Source organism: Pogona vitticeps, chromosome 5 (genome assembly GCF_051106095.1).
Source record: "Pogona vitticeps strain Pit_001003342236 chromosome 5, PviZW2.1, whole genome shotgun sequence".
NCBI lineage: Eukaryota > Metazoa > Chordata > Lepidosauria > Squamata > Agamidae > Pogona > Pogona vitticeps.
In genome coordinates this window covers 98,295,924-98,316,066 of record NC_135787.1, presented here as the reverse complement: position 1 = coordinate 98,316,066, position 20,143 = coordinate 98,295,924, and the positions used below count along the sequence as shown (strand labels likewise).

Sequence of the window (20,143 nt, the reverse complement as noted above, 5' to 3'; positions counted from 1 at the left end):
TCAGCCATTCTCAACCACTTTTGGCAACAGCCGTAAACACAGTGTGAAATAAAGAAATATAGGCCAAATCAGGATTGTGTAAGCCACATAATGAACTTTATGAGGTGATGTGTGAAGAATTGTTTCCAGTTTGTGGCCTGTTTCCGATATGCCAGGGGCTCCCAGGGGGGCATATTCCCCCCCCCCCAATTGAGAATGGTTGATCTAGATAATCTGACTCATCCAGGAAACTTTGGCGCTTTAGAAGTCATGAACCACTCCAGCATGTTGTCCCAAGAATGGAATATTAGAGACAGACTGGCATATTATCCCATATCATGGTATCCTACTGAATATACAGTATATTGCACCATACACTACACATTCTCAAAGCCAATTTTAACTTTTAGTTACATAATACATCATTCATTGTAAGAAAGCTGCTCCAAGCTATCTCTGTTCTGGATTTTATTGTGTGCCTATGATCCCATAGTTCATTTAAGTAAATTCCTGTAATAGTTGTGAACTCTGATCAGAATTTCATTTTGGATTTTTAACTACATTCCTGGGCTGCTCCCCTTTTCCTAATAACCATGAGCTTTGATTTCTTGACACTCAGTTATAGAACATGTTTATAGCTTTCTCCGTTGACTTTGTTAGGCAACTTTTGCAAATCATCTAAATGTTCAGTGTAGCGGTGCTGTACTTTCTGCTCGTTGGATGTTGTTTGAGAGCCTCACCATTGACATCATTTGAATCAGCAAATGCTTCTCTAAAGATGTTCTGAGATTACACATTAAAAAGCAATGGTGGGAGTGTACATCTTGACATACTCTTCTTTATATCTCCCTGTCTTCTGTGATCTGGTCTTCAACTTTCACTGAAGGGTTTCTGTTGCCAGTATAGTTGCACATTAGGAATCCATCTTCTCAGTTACACTATGGATGCAACCTTTGTCTTAAATTATATTATCACTGTAGGAAATTGACTAATATCAAAATACTGGAATTTTTGACAAAACTGTATCTATAGCACCCTCTGCTGTCTTTAAGACAGGAACCACATATATGTTTTTTTAAAGTATCAATTCTAGCTGTATGATTTAAGGAGAATATGGCTTTTACAATCACTGTTCTTCGACCACTCTTTATCAGATGTTTTATGTATGCAGTGGGAGCAGGAGTTCTGTATATTGTCCTCATTTTCCATTAGATTGTGGGGTTACTTTTGTGGATTGTCTCCAAGCACTACCTGGCTGCAGTTATAATTTAGATAAAAGAGTGTTAATAGCCCAGAATGTTCAGGTGTTCCTGTGAGTTTTGATTGCTTCTTTTAAAAAATAATAATCAAAGCAGGCATTGGGGATCATATATACTTGCCCACTATCCTACTTTGGACACATAATGAAACAGGATACTGGAAAAGACAATAATGCTAAATTGCTAAACTGAAGGCAACAAAAGAGGAAGGCCAAATAGGGGATGGATTGACTTGATCAAGGAAGCCACAGTCTTGAATTTTCAAGACCTATGCACAGCTGTTGATGATAGGATTTCTTGGAGGTCACTAATTCATTTGTTCTTGTTATGTGCCATCAAGTTGCCTCTGTTCTATGGTAACCCTATGAATGATCTCCAAAACATCTTATTCTCAATAGCCCCACTCAGCAATGCCCTCAACACCTTCAAGTACCACTGCTCCCCAGCAGCTGTCCTCCAGGCATTTCTTTGCCCCATCACCATCAGAACGATCAGTCATTTTCTGCTGATTCAGCTGTTACCTTTGAAAAGGATGGATGTCTCTTAGTCTGATGTCTCAGATGTGAACACCCCACCTTGGGTGACCCTGCCAGGAATCCAGGCTCATAATGGAGACTTGCCTCCTGAAAGCAATGCTCTCAGCTTCTTTGACACACTCAGGCCCCCTCAGCATGTTAGTGTGCATCCAAGAAAGGGCATTAATTCATAGTAGCCACAAATCTAAAGCAACTTGATGGCATATAACAGTGTGTTTAAACAATAGAAATTGAAAGCTGAGGTGAGGAGTAAGGTGCTGAGGGGACAAAGGATGTAGAATTGAATTTTCTGTGCCTCTGTAAGGCAACAGCATTAGTCTCCTTCTCCTGCTAGTCTGAAGAGGGGTGATGGATTTTGAGTAGTGGTGTATATGTGTAAGAATACTGTAAGGGCCAAATAAAATGTCTGTTGGAGTGTGAGTAACTGACACTTACAATAAATATCTAGAAACTCAGAGCAGAATTTGGAAGGAAGAAACAATAGGTAAGTAAGTGATGCCGAATGCAGTAAAAACATGGGTTGGGAAAATGAAAATGGAGTATGTGCAGATAAAATGCAGGGCTACAAACCTTCCCCACCTCTTTTTTCACCTTTTCCTGGTCTTTAGGTATTGTGGTTTTTGGACCTACCTCATTCTCTGCACTGAATTTGGTGCCAAGTGATTTTCAAATGGCGCTTATCAGTTGTATGATTTTCATGTCTTGACAGAACCATTTAAATCATACTGTTGTACTTTGCATCAATCTCAATTTTGTATTCCTACTTTCATTCCCTGTATGATGCCTTGGACATTTCTAGTAGAAAAGTGAACAATTAAGGTTTTAACTGTTTAAGAATAAAAATGTAGTGCAATGTAGACACTGCCTCATATTTTCAACAGCTCCCATTGTTCTGCCCTCAGTCCTTTTGATGTTTTGGATTTTGCCCTTCATAGCAAGGAGATGTGTGACCAGCATAATGCCTTCACCATGTGCCCTCTCTGTGACAAGACATGCGACTACTGGAACCTTAGTTCAGCTTGTGCTACAGCACGTGCCAGCCACTTATTCGACAACCCTGCCACTGTCTTCTTCTCCATTTTCATGGCACTCTGGGGTAAGCTTTAAAAAAAACTTTAAACAATTCGGTAGAAATTGAAAAGGAAAAGGAATGTGAAGGAATTAATAGGTCAGTATGGAAAACGGGATGTAAACATATTGTGAGTGATTCACAAAACAGTAATACCATACAGTGCTGAATCTGTGGGGCAAAAAGGGCATCCACACCAGTCCGAAGATTGGGGAGAGGCTACCATGTGGGCTCCAAGTAACAGCTGAGAGAAAACTTGGGGAGAGTGATGTGCTTCTGTACGTACATAGGGTTTCAGAAAGAAAGGCAATATGAGAGGGAATCAGGAGACCTGTTGCTTTCTCTCCTATTTTAAAGCTAAATTGGCCACTCTTTCACAGGTGGAGAAAAACAGCTTCAGGGGGGCAAAGCGAGATCCCAATGTCTGCTGTCTACTTTCCCTTATCTGGAAACTAATCTGGAGCTAGTCATCTCCAGCTTCTCCTGAGTTCCTGAAATTGTTGGTCTTGGGAGTATAAAAGAAGGCATTGCTTACTCTTGATTAACCCAGTCCCTGTTATTATGGGATGGGAAACAACTGGTGGCAGGAGCTGAGAGGGAATAAATTAGATTGGTGACAGTATTGGACAACGGGTGGAAATAACATGTTTGGTAAATAGAACTAGTGGTTGGAAGAGCCAAGTCAGGTGTATTATGAGCAGTGGGAAAAGGTGTGGAGAACTAGGCCAGGTGGGGTGGGGGATGGTGTGCAATGTTAGATTGGTAAGAACAGGAAGGAAAGGGTGCAGAGAGATGGTGGGTAAGAGTGTGGGGAAAGAGAGAGAGAGTAGCCAGGTTGAATAGGCAAGATACACGGAGAAGGTGTACAGTGAGCTGAGCCAGTGGGGTGAAGGCACTGTAGAAATGTGAAGCAAGAACAGTCATGTGGGTGAAACTAGAGGAATGAGTGAAAGAAGTAGAGTCAGGGGCTTGCGGTGTGATTTCCAATGGGTTAACGTTTCTTGCCCAGAAAGAGTAGGGAAATACTGTGGTTCTTCTTCAAACCTTTTAGTGCTTTAAGAATTGAACACAACAACCAAATCAGCCAGATCATGGGTATGAAGATGGAAGTTAGTCATTCCAGAGTAACTGAAATGAAATGCCATGGTGGTCTCCTGGATACCTCATGTGGGGAGCAATTGGAGAGTATGAGAGAGCGACAGGGATTGTTGACATGGCTAGGTTAGAGCAGACTGGAGCAGACTTCATAGCACACCTGCTAGAAAGTCTGGTATGCCATTTAATGTGATCCTTGGCATATGGACTTCAAATTACTTGGTCTGCTTTTTTAAAGTGGGTGTGTATTAAGTATGTGCATTACAAGTGATCTTTAAGAGAAGGGTATTAGATATTGACGTGTATGGCATCAAAAGCTGCTGAGAGGTAAGAACTAACATGTACACACTCACCCTGTCCATTTCCCAGCTTTGATCATCCACCAAGATGACCAAAGCTGTCTCAGTCCCATAACCAGGTCTGAAGCCAGACTGAAAAGGATCTAGAGACAATCCGTTTCATTCAGCAACTCCTGGAGTTGAGAGGCTACCACACACTCTGGCACTTGCCCAGGATAGAACAGGGAGACTGGCCATGTAGTTGTCCAAGATCAAAAGGTGGGGTCCCCCCCAATGATGTCAGTGTTCACTGATCACATGCTCACTGAGAGGGGAAGCATGTCTGGTGCATAGGGTGCTACTTGAGGGTATAGAACCAACCCACCTTGTTCTTGCAATTTCTGAAGTGCATTCCATATCCATGTTTACTGAGTGCCTGGATAAGGCTTCACATTATTAATTCATTGAGAAGTATGGTATCTTGAGTATTTTGAATCTGAAGCTTCATTATGACTTAAAATTTTGTTTTCTTTTTCATCAGCCACAATGTTTCTTGAGAACTGGAAACGTTTACAGATGAGATTGAGTTACTTCTGGGACCTAACTGGCTTGGAAGAGGAAGAAGTAAGTTTTATTTAGAAATCCTCATCCTTCATTATTTTCTATCAGTTGTATGTGAAGCGGGAAAACTATATTAGGGAAAGATGCTATGCAGGAAGGAGAGACAAAGCGTCTGAGCTTATTCAGTCTTGTTCTAGACTTTTGTATGATAACTAGGATGGAAATGGTTTTGGAAAGAGACTTTTCTTGTTTATGGGCAAGCAAGTGAACAAGGAAGGATGTTTGTTGTTATGGTTGTTTTTGTTTTACCTTTAATATGCTCCATTACATTCTATTCGCAAGAGACAATTGCATTTTTTTCTTCCATCTGTTTCTGGTAAATTACTGCTCTAATTTTAATTTTTCCTTTATCTTTTCAGGATGGCTAATATGTTTAGTAATGAATGACTGCTAGAATTTAGCGAAATTATATGATTAATGGGAAACACAACTTGTCTTTCTGCTAGTTTCATTTGAACTTTTTCCCCCACTACGTTTCTAGGAGTTAAATGTCTGAAGGAGAGGAAATAGGTCCATTTTATTGTTTGGGTTATGTGAACCTGTGAAGCTCTATTGGTTGGTTTCCCCCAATTTCCATTTGAAAGCTTGTTCTCACTCAGGACAATGTTGTTTCTTTTTTCTGTGTCAGAAGAATTGCAGTACAATTAGTAAATAGATCAGATAATTTTTGCATGGGAGCAGGCAACATCAAGAGCATCTGAGGCAGCTAGCATCGTGTCATCCATAGTACATGTTGAGGGTCACTGATACAGGTGTGAACTTGCCTGTTCTTCTCTGTGCTCACAAAGAAATATGCTAGTGCAAAAACACACAATTCTCTTAGGTTCACTGTATTAGATTGTGAACCTTATCCTATCACAACAGAACTTTGTATGCATTTGGGTGCATTTTTCATAGCAATGTGCAATTTGTATGCAGTTTTTTAAAAAATATATGAACTTTTCTTCTCCCAGCTCCTGAAATCCTGTTGCACAGCTCTGTGTGCTTAACAAGGTTGACAGCAGCTGCAACAAAAACAAAAGTAGCAAATAACCACTGATTAAAGGCTCCCTTTAATTATTACAGAGTGTATACAACTTTAATTACATCATGTACCACCAAATCTCCTTTATTCAGCAGCTATTTGCCTGGAAGCAAATTAGCCTCTTAGTAATTAAAAACATATTATTAATGTGAGAAACCTGTGAAGTTTATGGATTATTGGACTAAGCCTTGGGAGATCTAGATTTACATCCTCATTGAGTCATGAAACTTGCTAGGTGAATTTGATCCACTTGCTCTGTCACTCAGCCAGCCCTACCTCTCAGGGTTGTGGGAATTATAAAGTGGACATGTGTAATATTATATTTGCTTCGTGAGCTCAGTAGAAGAAGAAGTGAAATATACATGTAAATAACAAACAAATAGTAAATGAATATTGATATTATATAGAGAAGTTTTCATTCATCTAGTGAAAAAATATTTGCTCCTAGCTTGCCTCTGAAACTTCTCTGTTTTTAATCATCCTCAGAATTGCTTAGAAGCTTTGCCTGATCACAAGCCTTCAAATTTCCTTTGATGGCAACCTGTTCATGTAAGCTATGCCACATAAGACTGATGACATCTTCAGCCAGAATTATCATCTGGAAATTAAATATTTTCTACTTCCATGGTTCTCATATAATCCCTTTTGTCATAAAGGAACCTTTGGGAGCCAAGAAAGGAGGAGGAAGCCTTTAATTATCACAAATCACTGCTGCTTGCAAAGTCATCCCAGCAGCAATTATTTTTTGTTAATTAAAAACTTCCTCCTCCTGTCCCATGGTTTCCCACTGATTAAAGGAAGACATGGGTGCCTTGCAACAGAAGTAGGAAAAGTTTGATTTAAAAAAAATCATTCTGGCTGATGACATCATCAACCTTATGTGGTTATGTGGTCATATATTTATGGAACCTTCCTGAGGAATTCAAATGGCCAGGGAAGGCAAGGGGAAAGAAAAGGTAGATGGTGGGCAACAGGAGGCAGCCCTAGCCTCACATTACTTTCCCTTGTGCATGCAGGATCCACACCTACACAGAAGAAAACTGCATGCCTCCCTTCACTCTTTATACCAGAGCTAGCTGTGTTTTTGAGATTACCTCTGATGGCAACAATGGGCGAATAGTCAGTTGTGGGCATGCAAGCAGCCAGTGGCAAGGATCCCCACTGCTGCTTCTCTTCGCCTCTCCCTTCTACATCTTTTGTTCCATCTCATGACCTCTTCAGAATGTTTTGACACCTCCTTGTATTTTCCTCCTCCTCCTCATGCCCTCTTGAAAGGTATCCATGCTGCCAAGTTTGACATGCCACCAAATTGAGAAACAGTGCCTTACGGAACATAAAATCAGAGATGAGAAAAAGGTGTTGTGTAAGTTTGTATGGAAGGGAGCTGGCTAAAGAAAGAAGCCCATAGTGTGTGATTAGCAGAATTCTATAGTGTTGCTTGATGCCCCCCCCACTTGCTTTTTGGAGGCAAAGGGAACACACAAACACCAACAATTTTCAGATGAAAATAGCTTAATCCTAGGATTCCACTAGCTTGGAATCACTAGGCTGATCTTATGTGACAGTATGGTGTTTTTATTTTTATATTTGTTTTCTGACAAAGTCTTTCTAGTTTCTTTGATCATATAAGCTTTCTTTGCTATCACGCAAAAACCTTCTCTGATTCTGGACTTTTATTATTTTTCTGGAACATTATGTTTTGCTTCCACATTAAAACTTATAATATCCCCCTCAGAGCAATTTGAACAATAAAATGATATATAATGATATGTGCACTCTCCTAGCCACATGTACACTTGTAAATAAGCTACACGTCACCATATGCTCATGCTAATAAAAGCTTTCTCTCAAACCACACCTCTGTAGAATATTCAATGATGTGATGTAGGATTTAGTTTTATTGACATAACTTTGACAAGATCTCAGAGTATTTCTAGGAAGCCAGTTGTATCTATTCAAACGCACATACCTTTGTAGTTACATGTGTGCTGAGTAACCAAGGTCTTTGTTTAACATCTCAGTAGATTTGCAGATAACCTAGTAAAGAAATACTCTTACTAATTAGTAGACATAATACAGAGGTTCATTTGACTTATGTAAAAGTAAAGGTTCCCCTTGACATTTAGTCCAGTCGTGTCCGACTCTAGGGTGTGGCGCTCATCCCCATCTCCAAGCCATAGATCCAGCGTTTTGTCCATAGACAGTTTCCGTGGTCATGTGGCCAGCGTGAGTAGACACGGAATGCCATTACCTTCCCACCATGGTGGTCCCTATTTATCTACTTGCATTTGCATGCTTTCCAACTGCTAGGTTGGCGGGAGCTGGGACAAGCGATAGGAGCTCACTCCATCATGTGGATTCGATCTTATGACTGCTGGTCTTCTGACTTTGCAGCACAGAGGCTTCTGCGGTTTAACCCACAGCACCACCATGTCCCTTGACTTGTGTAGTTAAGGTAATTAGCTCCCAATCTGTATGATGATATCCACCAAAACCTTGGTGGATAAAGAAGCAAAATATGAATTCAAGACTGGCACAGATCTGACCTCTACACATTTGTCTGTTGCTTATGAGCCGTTTTGTCATGAGATCTCTAACATGAGTTTTGGAAATGGTTGGATTTCCAAGGTATGATAGACTTTGTCCCATGCCAGGCTTAGGAGATTTGAAACAGATATTTTTGGAAGAAAATGGAAATCTGGTAATTTGAGTCATCATTATGATTTACATTCTTGTAGAGGCATATACGATTAATTAAATACTCTGCATTAAACTGAAAAACACTCAAATTGTTCTAGCGCCATCCCAGGATTCAAATAAATTATTCCAATCTTGGGAATCTCTTTTCTGCTCCTTTAGAACCATGTGCTTGGATCCTCCCTCTGTGCCTGTTTCTTTCCCTGATGGAGTAAATTGGACATTTTTTTTAAAAGACTCAGGGGTCCAAATCTCACATGGGGGTTATAAACTTAAATATTAATAAAAGATCCATAGGAATTTTTCTTTTCTGGCCTAGATTTAAACCCTGCATCTTTTGAAAGCCAGCCCTATGCAATACAGTGAGTCTAGGTGGCTCCCTTGCATTGTGCTTTACATAGTAATGCAATGACCTAGTTTTCTTATACAGCATAGGATCAATTTTAAAAAGCTTGTGGGGGCTTTGGCAGCCACAGTAGTGTTAGTGTCGGTTGCCAAAATCTCTATAATCATTGGCTACCAAACTCTTTGTTCAAGCTAGGAGAAGAATTAGGGGATGAGTCTTAAAAGTTCACCTCTCTTTTTGGATAAAAGTTCTTTCCTGAGACTGGCCCAGGAAAAGTTCATGGGCATCTGTGATAGACCACCAGGAACTGCTGCATCTGTTTCCCGACCTAACAGCTGGTGGACTAGGGCAGCTGGCCATGAGGAGGGGAAGGGGATCTGGGAAGCCTAGACACAGCAGGATGTGCCAGAGAATGAGGACTGTTTAAGAGAGGGTAAAAAACACAATGCAAGAGGAGCACAATAACTATGGAAAGGAAAGGCATGGAAGGGAAAAGAGAATCCCCAGACATTTCACAAGTGGGAGAAGATAGACATCCCTGCAGGCTGTAGAATGAGGCCCCTTGCCCACAGCCAGGACTGGGACAAAGGGGCTAATTAGAGGATATCAGCAATTGCTCTCAAAACTTTTGCTGCTGAGTCTCTGCTTCACAGCTGGTTACATTCTGTCTTGTAAGGCCCAGTCCTGTGGAGCCCAATGAGCCCTGCGGCAGAGTAGTTAAACTGCAGTACTGTAGTCAAACCTCTGCTCATGACCTGAATTCAGTCCTAATGGTTTCAGGTAGCCTGCTCACGGTTGACTCAGCTTTCCATCCTTTGGAGTTTGGGCAAAAAGAGTACCCAGCTTGCTGAGGGCAAGTTGTTGTTTACATAAAATTATGTTGTAAACCACTCAGAAAGTGCTCTAAGCACTATGGGGCAGTGTATACTGTAAGTCACAACAACAAAAGATATGACTTACCAGATCCTGAATAGAGTCTGACACTTTAACATCTACCTAAGAGCCCTACAAAACTTTATAGACCTCTAAGGAAAAATCAAAAACTTGTTTTCGTCACAGCTGGCATTTGTCTCAGAAAAGGAGTTAATTCCAGAATGAAAACTAAATAACAATTTCCAACATATCAAAATTTATCTGAGTAAATATATCTTGATATAAGTCTTTTCAATGTTGCGATAATTCCAGGCAACATCAGCTTGCCTGTTCCTACAAACTTTAATCATCTATATAGCTCCTATGTTCCACAAGCACAAAAATATTTCAAAGTGGTTGAAAGCATCTAGACGTTTTACAGCTATGGAGAAACTGCAGGCACAAATGCTTAAACAAAAATCTTGTGGAATGCTAAATGTGTGATTGCCATTCAAAATCCTTATAACTACAAGAAGTTGCAAATAAAAGTATGTTCAAAAACAAAAATTAAGTTGTAGACAGCATTTAAAACATTTTATAATCATGTTTCAAAATTGCAGGTACATGCATTCTAAAAATGCAGGAGCTTGTAGCCTTAAAAGGCACATTGAATAGCAAAGAATACAACTTTAAAATACAGTGGTGCCTTGACTTACGAACTTAATTGGTTCCAGAACTCCGGTCATAACTCTAAGTGGTCGTAAGTCGAAGCACCATTTACTATGGGAATGCATTTAAATGCAATTAATCTGTTCCAGCTGAAGGGAAAAAAATCACCAAAAATGAAAAATCACTGCAAGACCCATCGGAAATGTGATTAATCCCTTCCGGCCAAAGGGAGGGGGAAGAAAAGCAAGCAAAGTATGCAAGACCCATTGGAAGTGCAAAGAAAGCAAAGCAGAAAGCAAGCAGAGTGTGTGAGACCCATTGGAAATGAGAAAAAAACACCAAAAAGCAACCAAACCCCACAAGACCCATCGGAAATGGGGGGGACCAAAAAGCAAACAACCCCCAAGACCCATTGGAAATGGGGGAAAACCCAAAAAGCAAGCAACCCTCCTGAGACCCATCGGAAATGGGGGAAAAACCCAAAAGCAAACAACCCCCCAAGACCTATTAAAAAGGGGGAAAACCCCCAAAAGGAAGCAAATCCCCCAAGACCCATTGGAAATGCAAAGAAATAAAAACAAAAAGCAAGCACATTGTGCAAGACCCATTGGAAATGCAAAGAAAGCCAAGCAAAAAGCAAGCAGATTGTGCAAGACCCATTGGAAATGCAAAGAAGGCCAAGCAAAAAGCAAGCAGATTGTGCAAGACCCATCGGAAATAGGAGGGCAAAAAGCAAGCAAATCCTCCAAGACCCATTGGAAATGGGAAAAACCCAAAAAGCAAACAAACCCCCCAAAATTCATCAGAAATGGGGAAAACCTCAAAAAGCAAGCAAACTCCCCAGACCATCAGAAATGGGGAAAAAACCCTAAACAAACAAACAAACCCCCCAAGACCCATCAGAAATGAGGGATAAAAACCCAACAAACAAACAAACCCCCCAAGACCCATCACAAGACAGAATCATAACCCCCCGGCCCAAAACCATGCTGCAAAACCTGCCCATAACAGTTTTAAAAATGCAGAAAGCAGCACCTTACCTTACCATGCAGTCCGAAGGCTCCTCCGATCACACTCACTCTAACCGTTGGGGTGAAAGAGCTACAAAAAGGCAGCCTCTTCGCCTACCAATGGTTAGCAATTCGAATTTCCCACCTTTTCCCCCTGCCTTTTTCTGTTCGTAACTGGAAACTCCAGCTGCAAGTCAAAGCAAAATTTTGCAGCTGGAGCTGGTCGTAACTTGAAATGGTCATAAGTCAAGAAGTTTGTAAGTCGAGGCACCACTGTACATCACTGAAAAGTAAATAGGATTACAACTTTAGGCAACCTTTAGCCATTAAGCAGATCACTGGACACACATGAAAAATATTCTAAGTGCTCACTGAGCCAAGTCAGTTTAAGTCTATCATGGAAAATCTATGTTGCCCTCATGTATTCCGAGGTGCTGCTGCAATCTGTGCTGGCAAATGTTGTCTGATGCTCCTTAGTATATGTGTTATTGGAATCCAATATGTGTGTGGCATGTCATCTTCTTGTGTGTCGCTTTGCCTGCTTGTACGTATTTATGTTTCTCTCAGCCATTCACATTTTCTTTCAACTTTAAACAACTTAATTTTGCTAGTTTAGTAAGCTACTGATCAGAATTTTTTCAATGTAAATCTCTATTACTTTTACCAGGATGGTAAAATATTATTACTCTTGTAACGTATGAGGCTGGCAAGTTGCCTCTATAGCAGGTAACAGCCATTATTTTTAACTAAATGGGTCCCTGCACTTGTGAGAACAATAAGTTGCTTGGATACCATTTTACTGGGTATGCAAAATGCTGCATGGCATGAGCCAGAAGCTGAAGTAGGAACAGGAGTTGGATAGAAAGATATAAATATTTTCAGCATCAAATCTGTAGATTTAGATCACTTTAGGTTAGACAGTACAGTCAAAAGTATAAATCTAACATACAGTCATGGCAAAAAATATTGGCACCCTTGCAATTCTGTCTGAAAATGCAACCCTTCTCTCAGAAAATTGTTGCAGTTGCAAATGTTGTGGCCAGTGTCGGAAAGCTGCGTCTCCACCAGATATCATGGGCCTTCCAGCAGGACAGTGACCTGAAACGCACTTCAAAAAGCACTCAGAAATGGTTCCAAACAAAGCGCTGGAGAGTTCTGAAATGGCCAGCAATGAGTCCAGATCTGAATCCCATAGAACACCTGTGGAGAGATCACAAAACAGCAGCTGGGAAAAGGCATCTTTCAAATCTGAAAGCCCTGGAGAAGTTTGCAAAATAAGAGTGGTTCAAAATTCCAGTAGAAAGGTGTAAGAAACTCATTTATGGTTACAGGAAGCGATTGATTTCAGTTATTTTTTTCCATAGGGAGTGCTACTAAATATTAAGTTAATGGTGTCAATAATTTTGGCCACTGCATTTTTGGGTTTCTGTGTGGGATTGCATCAGATTTTACTTTTCTTCTCTGTTTCTTTTTTTGTGTTGGTCCAACACAAACCAAAGAAATGAACATGTGAGTACCAAACCATTTGCAACTGCAACAGTTTTTGGAGAGAAGGGTTGCATTTTCTGACAGGGTGCCAATATTTTTGGCCATGACTGTAATTAAAAACCAAATCCCGGGGCAAATAATCAGAAAGTGAAGGGAAAAAAGGGCATTAACTCTAAGAGAGCAAGCACTGAAGAAAGAATAAAACCAAGAAAGAACTAACCTGTATGTACTACAAACTTCCAAGTGATTCAGGAAAAAGAGTTCAAGTGAGAGCTGCCAAAGAGTTGAACTAAGTAAGAATGAAGGATTTCTGATAGCAAACTGTGTAATAAGAAGCCAGAGCAGTTCTTCGAAATCATGTGGCCGAAAATCAGACTGAAATGAGTCAAATGCTTGAGCCGCTGGCAGCCACACTTCGGTAGAATTTCTACACTTGAGAGTTTCCTTGTCTCTAGGTGAGAGTAAGACAAGGAGTGTTAATTTTTTTCTTGTCAGAATCTCTATAATTTGTACAGATTGGCCAAAATTCTGTTGTTTAGCATAGTTAAATTGCACTAGAGCAGGTCCATTGAGTTAGTTGGATGTATTGAATCAACTCCTCCATAAATTCCATTAATTCAAGTGAGCCAACTCTAACTGACCATGTTAAAGTAAGTTGTAGTTAGAATAGACCCATCTGAATCAACGGCCAGAGTAGTTGATTCACCAAATCCACCTTAATTCAACGGGCCTAATGTAGTGTGTTCTACTATGTTAGCAACAGGATTTTGTCCACTGTATCTATGCAATTCTTGTATTCTTTCCAGTTGAGGAGCAAAGCACACATGCAAAGGATGGAACAACTGCTTGATTGTTTGAGGGGCAAAATATGACCTCTCCAATGATTCTTGTATTTGATAATCAATACAATAAAGTAGCAGCCAACCTCACTTTGTATACTTTGCATTATTTTAGCAATTCTTTTGAATCTGAGCAACAACAAAAATTAGTTCTCACTATTGCTTTCTTGCTGGAGTGCCATGAAGTGGCCCACCGTCTTGTGGGATGGGAAGAATAATTTTGCTTTTCCTCATCTCTCTGTGTAGAGATGAGACAAAAAGGGATTTATATCCTACATATGCACAGATATTTTCACCCAGCACTACTCATTAAAACAGACCTGGGCAAAGGGCAGCCCTCCAGATGTTGCTGATCTGCAAATGCAAACACTCCTCACTATTGGCTGTGTGGGCTAGGATTGCTGGGAGTTGCAGTTCAGCAACATCTGGAGGGGCACATTTTGCCCAGGTCTGCATTAAAAGCTTTAGAACACAGAGCAATATCTGACTTCAAAGAAATGTAATTTAATAATTTAAATTGGACCAGATTCTCTTGGCCTCTGAAGAAGTGGCAGAGGTCCCAGCTATTTATAATGATGTCTGCCCCAAACTGAAAACATAGCTTCATATTCCTTCCATAAGGTTATAGGGGGGGAAATCTCCTCATGGTTAGAGCTACTCGTACTGTTTTTCCACTCAAACAAAGCCATAATTAATAATTTTAACACTTTGGGCAAGTAGCACAAAATACTTCCCCAAACCAACTTTATAATTCATGATATGAAAATAATACAAGATGTAATTACAGCACTGAACACTTTGCCAGCATCTGCTCTTCTCCACAAGGGATCATCAAATGTATAGTATTTGTATGTATGTATACATGTATATGTGCACAACATATACATAATTTGGCACACTGTGTGTGTGTGTTTAGTCGTTTAGTCGTGTCCGACTCTTCGTGACCCCATGGACCAGAGCACGCCAGGCCCTCCTGTCTTCTACTGCCTCCCGGAGTTGTGTCAGGTTCATGTTGGTTGCTTCGCAGACACTGTCCAGCCATCTCATCCTCGGTCGTCCCCTTCTCCTCTTGCCATCACACTTTCCCAACATCAGGGTCTTTTCCAGGGAGTCTTTTCTTCTCATTAGATGGCCAAAGTACTGGAGCCTCAGCTTCAGGATCTGTCCTTCCAGTGAGCACTCAGGGTTGATTTCCTTTAGAACTGATAGGTTTGTTCTCCTTGCAGTCCAGGGGATTCTCAAGAGCCTCCTCCAGCACTACAATTCAAAGGCATCAATTCTTCGGCGGTCTGCTTTCTTTATGGTCCAGCTCTCACTTCCATACATCACGACAGGAAAAACCATAGCTTTGACTATTCGGACTTTTGTTGGCAAGGTGATGTCTCTGCTTTTCAAGATGCTGTCCAGATTTGTCATCGCTTTCCTCCCAAGAAGAAGGCGCCTTTTAATTTCAGGGCTGCTGTCTCCATCTGCAGTGATCATGGAGCCCAGGAAGATAAAATTTGACACTGCCTCCATATCTTCCCCTTCTATTTCCCAGGAGGTGATGGGACCAGTGGCCATGATCTTAGTTTTTTTGATGTTGAGTTTCAGACCGTTTTTTGCACTCTCCTCTTTCACTCTCATTACAAGGTTCTTTAATTCCTCCTCACTTTCTGCCATCAGAGTGGTATCATCTGCATATCGGAGGTTGTTGATATTTCTTCCGGCAATCTTAATTCCGGCTTGGGTTTCTTCCAGTCCAGCCTTCCGCATGATGTATTCTGCATATAAGTTAAATAAGCTGGGGGACAATATACAGCCTTGCCGTACTCCTTTCCCAATTTTGAACCACTCAGTTGTTCCATGACCAGTTCTAACTGTTGCTTCCTGTCCCACATATAGGTTTCTCAGGAGACAGATAAAGTGGTCAGGCACTCCCATTTCTTTAAGAACTTGCCATAGTTTGCTGTGGTCCACACAGTCAAAGGCTTTCGCATAGTCAATGAAGCAGAAGTAGATATTTTTCTGGAACTCTCTGGCTTTCTCCATAATCCAGCGCAAGTTAGCAATTTGGTCTCGAGTTCCTCTGCCTCTTCGGAATCCAGCTTGTACTTCTGGGAGTTCTCGGTCCACATACTGCTGAAGCCTACCTTGGAGGATTTTGAGCATAACCTTGCTAGCGTGCGAAATGAGTGCAATTGTACGGTAGTTGGAGCATTCTTTGGCACTGCCTTTCTTTGGGATTGGGATGTAGACTGATCTTTTCCAATCCTCTGGCCACTGTTGAGTTTTCCAAACTTGCTGGCATATTGAATGTAGCACCTTAACAGCATCATCTTTCAAGATTTTAAATAGTTCAACTGGAATGCCATCACCTCCACTGGCCTTGTTGTTAGCCAGGCTTTCTAAGGCCCACTTGACTTCGCTCTCCAGGATGTCTGGCTCAAGGTCAGCAACTACATTGTCTGGGTTGTCCGGGATATCCACATCTTTCTGATATAATTCCTCTGTGTATTCTTGCCACCTCTTCTTGACGTCTTCTGCTTCTGTTAGGTCCCTCCCATTTTTGTCTTTTATCATGTTCATCTTTGCGCAAAATGTTCCTCTAATATCTCCAATTTTCCTGAACAGATCTCTGGTCTTTCCTTTTCTGTTATCTTCCTCTATTTCTTTGCATTGTTCATTTAAGAAGGCCCTCTTGTCTCTCCTTGCTATTCTTTGGAAGTCTGAATTCAAGTTTCTGTAACTTTCCCTATCTCCCTTGCATTTTGCTTCCCTTCTCCTCTCTGCTATTTCTAAGGCCTCGTTGGACAGCCACTTTGCTTTCTTGCATTTCCTTTTCTTTGGGATGGTTTTCGTTGCTGCCTCCTGGACAATGTTACGAGCCTCTATCCAAAGTTCTTCAGGCACTCTGTCCACCAAATCTAGTTCCTTAAATCTGTTCTTTACTTCCACTGTGTATTCATAAGGGATTTGGTTTAGATTATACCTGAGTGGCCCAGTGGTTTTTCCTAATCTCTTCAGTCTAAGCTTGAATTTTGCTATGAGAAGCTGATGATCAGAACCGCAGTCAGCTCCAGGTCTTGTTTTTGCTGACTGTATAGAGCTTCTCCATCTTTGGCTGCAGAGAATATAATCAATCTGATTTCGATATTGCCCATCTGGTGATTTCCATGTATAGAGTCGCCTCTTGTGTTGTTAGAAAAGAGTGTTTGTGATGACCAGCTTATTCTCTTGACAAAACTCTATTAGCCTTTGTCCTGCTTCGTTCTGAACTCCAAGGCCAAACTTCCCTGTTGTTCCTTTTATCTCTTGGCTCCCTACTTTAGCATTCCAGTCCCCTAGAATGAGAAGAACATCTTTCTTTGGTGTCAGTTCTAGAAGGTGTTGTAAATCTTCATAGAATTGTTCAATTTCAGTCTCCTCAGCAATGCTGGTTGGTGCATAAACTTGGATTATTGTGATGTTGAATGGTCTGCCTTGGATTCGTATTGACATCATTCTATCATTTTTGAGATTGTATCCCATTACAGCTTTTCCCACTCTTTTGTTGACTATGAGGGCTACTCCATTCCTTCTACGGGATTCTTGTCCACAATAGTAGATATGATAATCATCTGAGCTGAATTCGCCCATTCCTGTCCATTTTAGTTCACTGATGCCCAGGATGTCGATGTTTATTCTTGCCATCTCCTGTTTGACCACCTCCAGCTTCCCAATGTTCATAGATCTTACATTCCAGGTTCCTATGCAGTATTTTTCTTTGCAGCATTGGATTTTCCTTTCACTTCCAGGCACGTCCACAGCTGAGCGTCCTTTCGGCTTTGGCCCAACCACTTCATTAGCTCTGGAGCTACTTGTACTTGTCCTCCGCTCTTCCTCAGTAGCATGTTGGACGCCTTCCGACCTGAGGGGCCCATCTTCCAGCATCATATCTTTTAGCCTTTTGTTTCTGATCATGGGGCGTTCTTGGCAAAGATACTGGAGTGGCTTGCCATTTCCTACTCCAGGTGGATTGCGTTTAGTCGGAACTCTCCACTATGTCCTGTCCGTCTTGGGTGTCCCTGCACGGCATAGCCCATAGTTTCTCTGAGTTACTCAAGCCCCTTCGCCATGACAAGGCAGCAATCCAGTTTCTTGTTCAGCCCTGAAGCTTGGTCTGTCACCATTCTTAGGAGCTGAGCAGGAGTTACACCCTCTAAATTTGGTAACATGGGTCAAACTCCTAAGTGCCCTGCCATACTTATGCCCTGCTCCTTAATGTAACTGATTTGGGGGTCAATTTGCCTTCAAAGGTAACACAATTTGCATAGCTACACAAGAGGATTTTGGCCATCAGTTTCAGGCTCTGATTTTTCAGCCTTCAGGATCTTAGAAATCTTTCTCCAAACTAATGACAAAACAATAGTTATCTTTATTGCAAATCATCATCTTCAGTTATATTAAATAAGAGAAGTATTTCATTTTTATAAAGAGAATAGAGATGGGCATGAACCTGCAGCTTGTAATTTGTATGTTAGGCTAAATTTCTTTGTTGTAGAAATCTCCTGCTGATATGAAGAAGATAGCCTGCTTGCAAAAATCTGAATTTGCTCTCACCCCAAGATGGGAATTCAGTTTCCATTTGGAGCAGTTATTTGCTGTAGCTTGGCTCACATGGTTTTCAATAAGTGTCTGGCAGCTGGACTGGCCTATTTCCAGGATTACAGGCTTCCCCCACCTCCATGTGTGTGTGCGGATGTGTGTAGTTTCCTTACATGGATATTTAGTCTTCCTCAATTCATCAGAACTATTTATAATATTGTCCTTAGTTAAACAGGCTTTTACAAAACAAAGAAAAAAGATCATACAATAGTTTCAGCACTGATGTGACTCTAGTAACTTCTCGAGAAGTACTTCAGTGAAAACAAGTTTTACAAGAATGAAGAAAAAGATAAACGATATATGTAGACATGCTTAACACTGCTTCCTGTAATGGTTCTTACAACAGTACAATTGTAAATACATTACCATGTTTACTACAATTACCGTAATTAAGAAACTCTAAAAGCATATGGCAGTATTGACTGATTGGCTGAAATCCTGTTCCATAACTTATGCTGATAATATCACAAGTCTTGGTGACATTTTTTGTTTTAAAAAATTCCTAATTTCCCAGTCCATGAAAATCTTGCGGCTCCAATGCTATCCCTTTCACCATAGGGAAGCATCTGGGAACCATGGGAAGGAGAAGGAGTGTTTCATTTTTAAAAAATCACAATTGCAGGTAAAATCCTGGTAGCAATGATTTTCGGTAGTTAAAGACCTTCCTCTTCTCCTTCAGCTTACCACAGCTTCCCCATGGTGAAAGAGATCCCACAGGAGCCTCGGGGCCTTGAGGAGGTGGTGTCTGAATTTTTTATTTTCAAAATGATTGCCACAGCTGATGATGCCATCAGCATTGTGTGGTATAAGTTAATAGCAACAAGCTTTCGGCCAATGTTGAACCAAAAATTGCTTAAAATGTTTGTTGGTTTGTTTTGATTTGGTTTGTCACTTTTGACGAAGCCAAATCGACCCAAACCAATGAAAAAGCTTTTTAAAATAAACTTTCTGGTTTGTTTTTTGGTTTGAGCTGATCTCTACATACCATAATTATAATATCAAACACACACACACACACACACACACACACACACACACACACATCCCAGAATATTTAACTTTCCCAAAACCATTATGGAAACTAGCTAAAGAACAGTAAGCCATCTATGTTAATTGAGCTTTTCAAGAGTTGAGGTCACAAATTCACAATTTTAAGGTTTTTTTTTTTTGTTTTGCTTTTGTGGGTTTGGTTTGATCACTGACAAATTCAGATTCTCCCCTTCTCTGAACTTGTCTGTCAGTAAAAGGGTAATTCCAAGAACCTGAAGCTGTTGTGGATAATATATTGACCAGGGATTGTGCTGTTCTGGTTCACCCCTAAAATGTATTTCCCTAGTGACCTAATGTTATGCCAGTATTCACTTTTTTGTGATATTGTTAAGTGCTATTGTTTCCTGTGGTTCCTACTTCTTTCTCCATTCTTGACTAGTTGTTTCTACTACAGATGGGATCAAATAGTGAATGACAGCTGATTAAATTTGGATTTGCAATGACATCTTTTTTGTATCTGAGATCATGCAGTATCAAAAAATGAACCATATTTTGGCAGTGCCACGTGAAACAAAATATAGTTTTTGCTGATCCTTTGATACTACACAAATTTAGGTAAACATGCATAAGACACAGAAATCAGAAATGCTGATGTTTAGGTGATATTCAATTCTTTTTTAAAACCTCCGGTTTATGAATGTGGGACATTGTGCTTCTTTACCCATGATTCAAAAGGCAGAAAATGGCCCAATATTGCTGCAAAAT

The 20,143-nt window shown here is 40.6% G+C and overlaps 1 protein-coding gene across 1 annotated transcript in view; it reads left to right on the top strand.

Annotated features, from left to right (window-relative positions):
• Nucleotides 1-20,143, top strand: part of ANO2 (anoctamin 2) — a 227,064-nt gene that overhangs the window by 115,530 nt on the left and 91,391 nt on the right. The window contains exons 12-13 of the mRNA XM_020785745.3: nucleotides 2,710-2,870; nucleotides 4,758-4,840. Coding sequence (XP_020641404.3) covers nucleotides 2,710-2,870; nucleotides 4,758-4,840 — 244 coding nt within the window. The remainder of the gene's footprint in view (nucleotides 1-2,709; nucleotides 2,871-4,757; nucleotides 4,841-20,143) is intronic.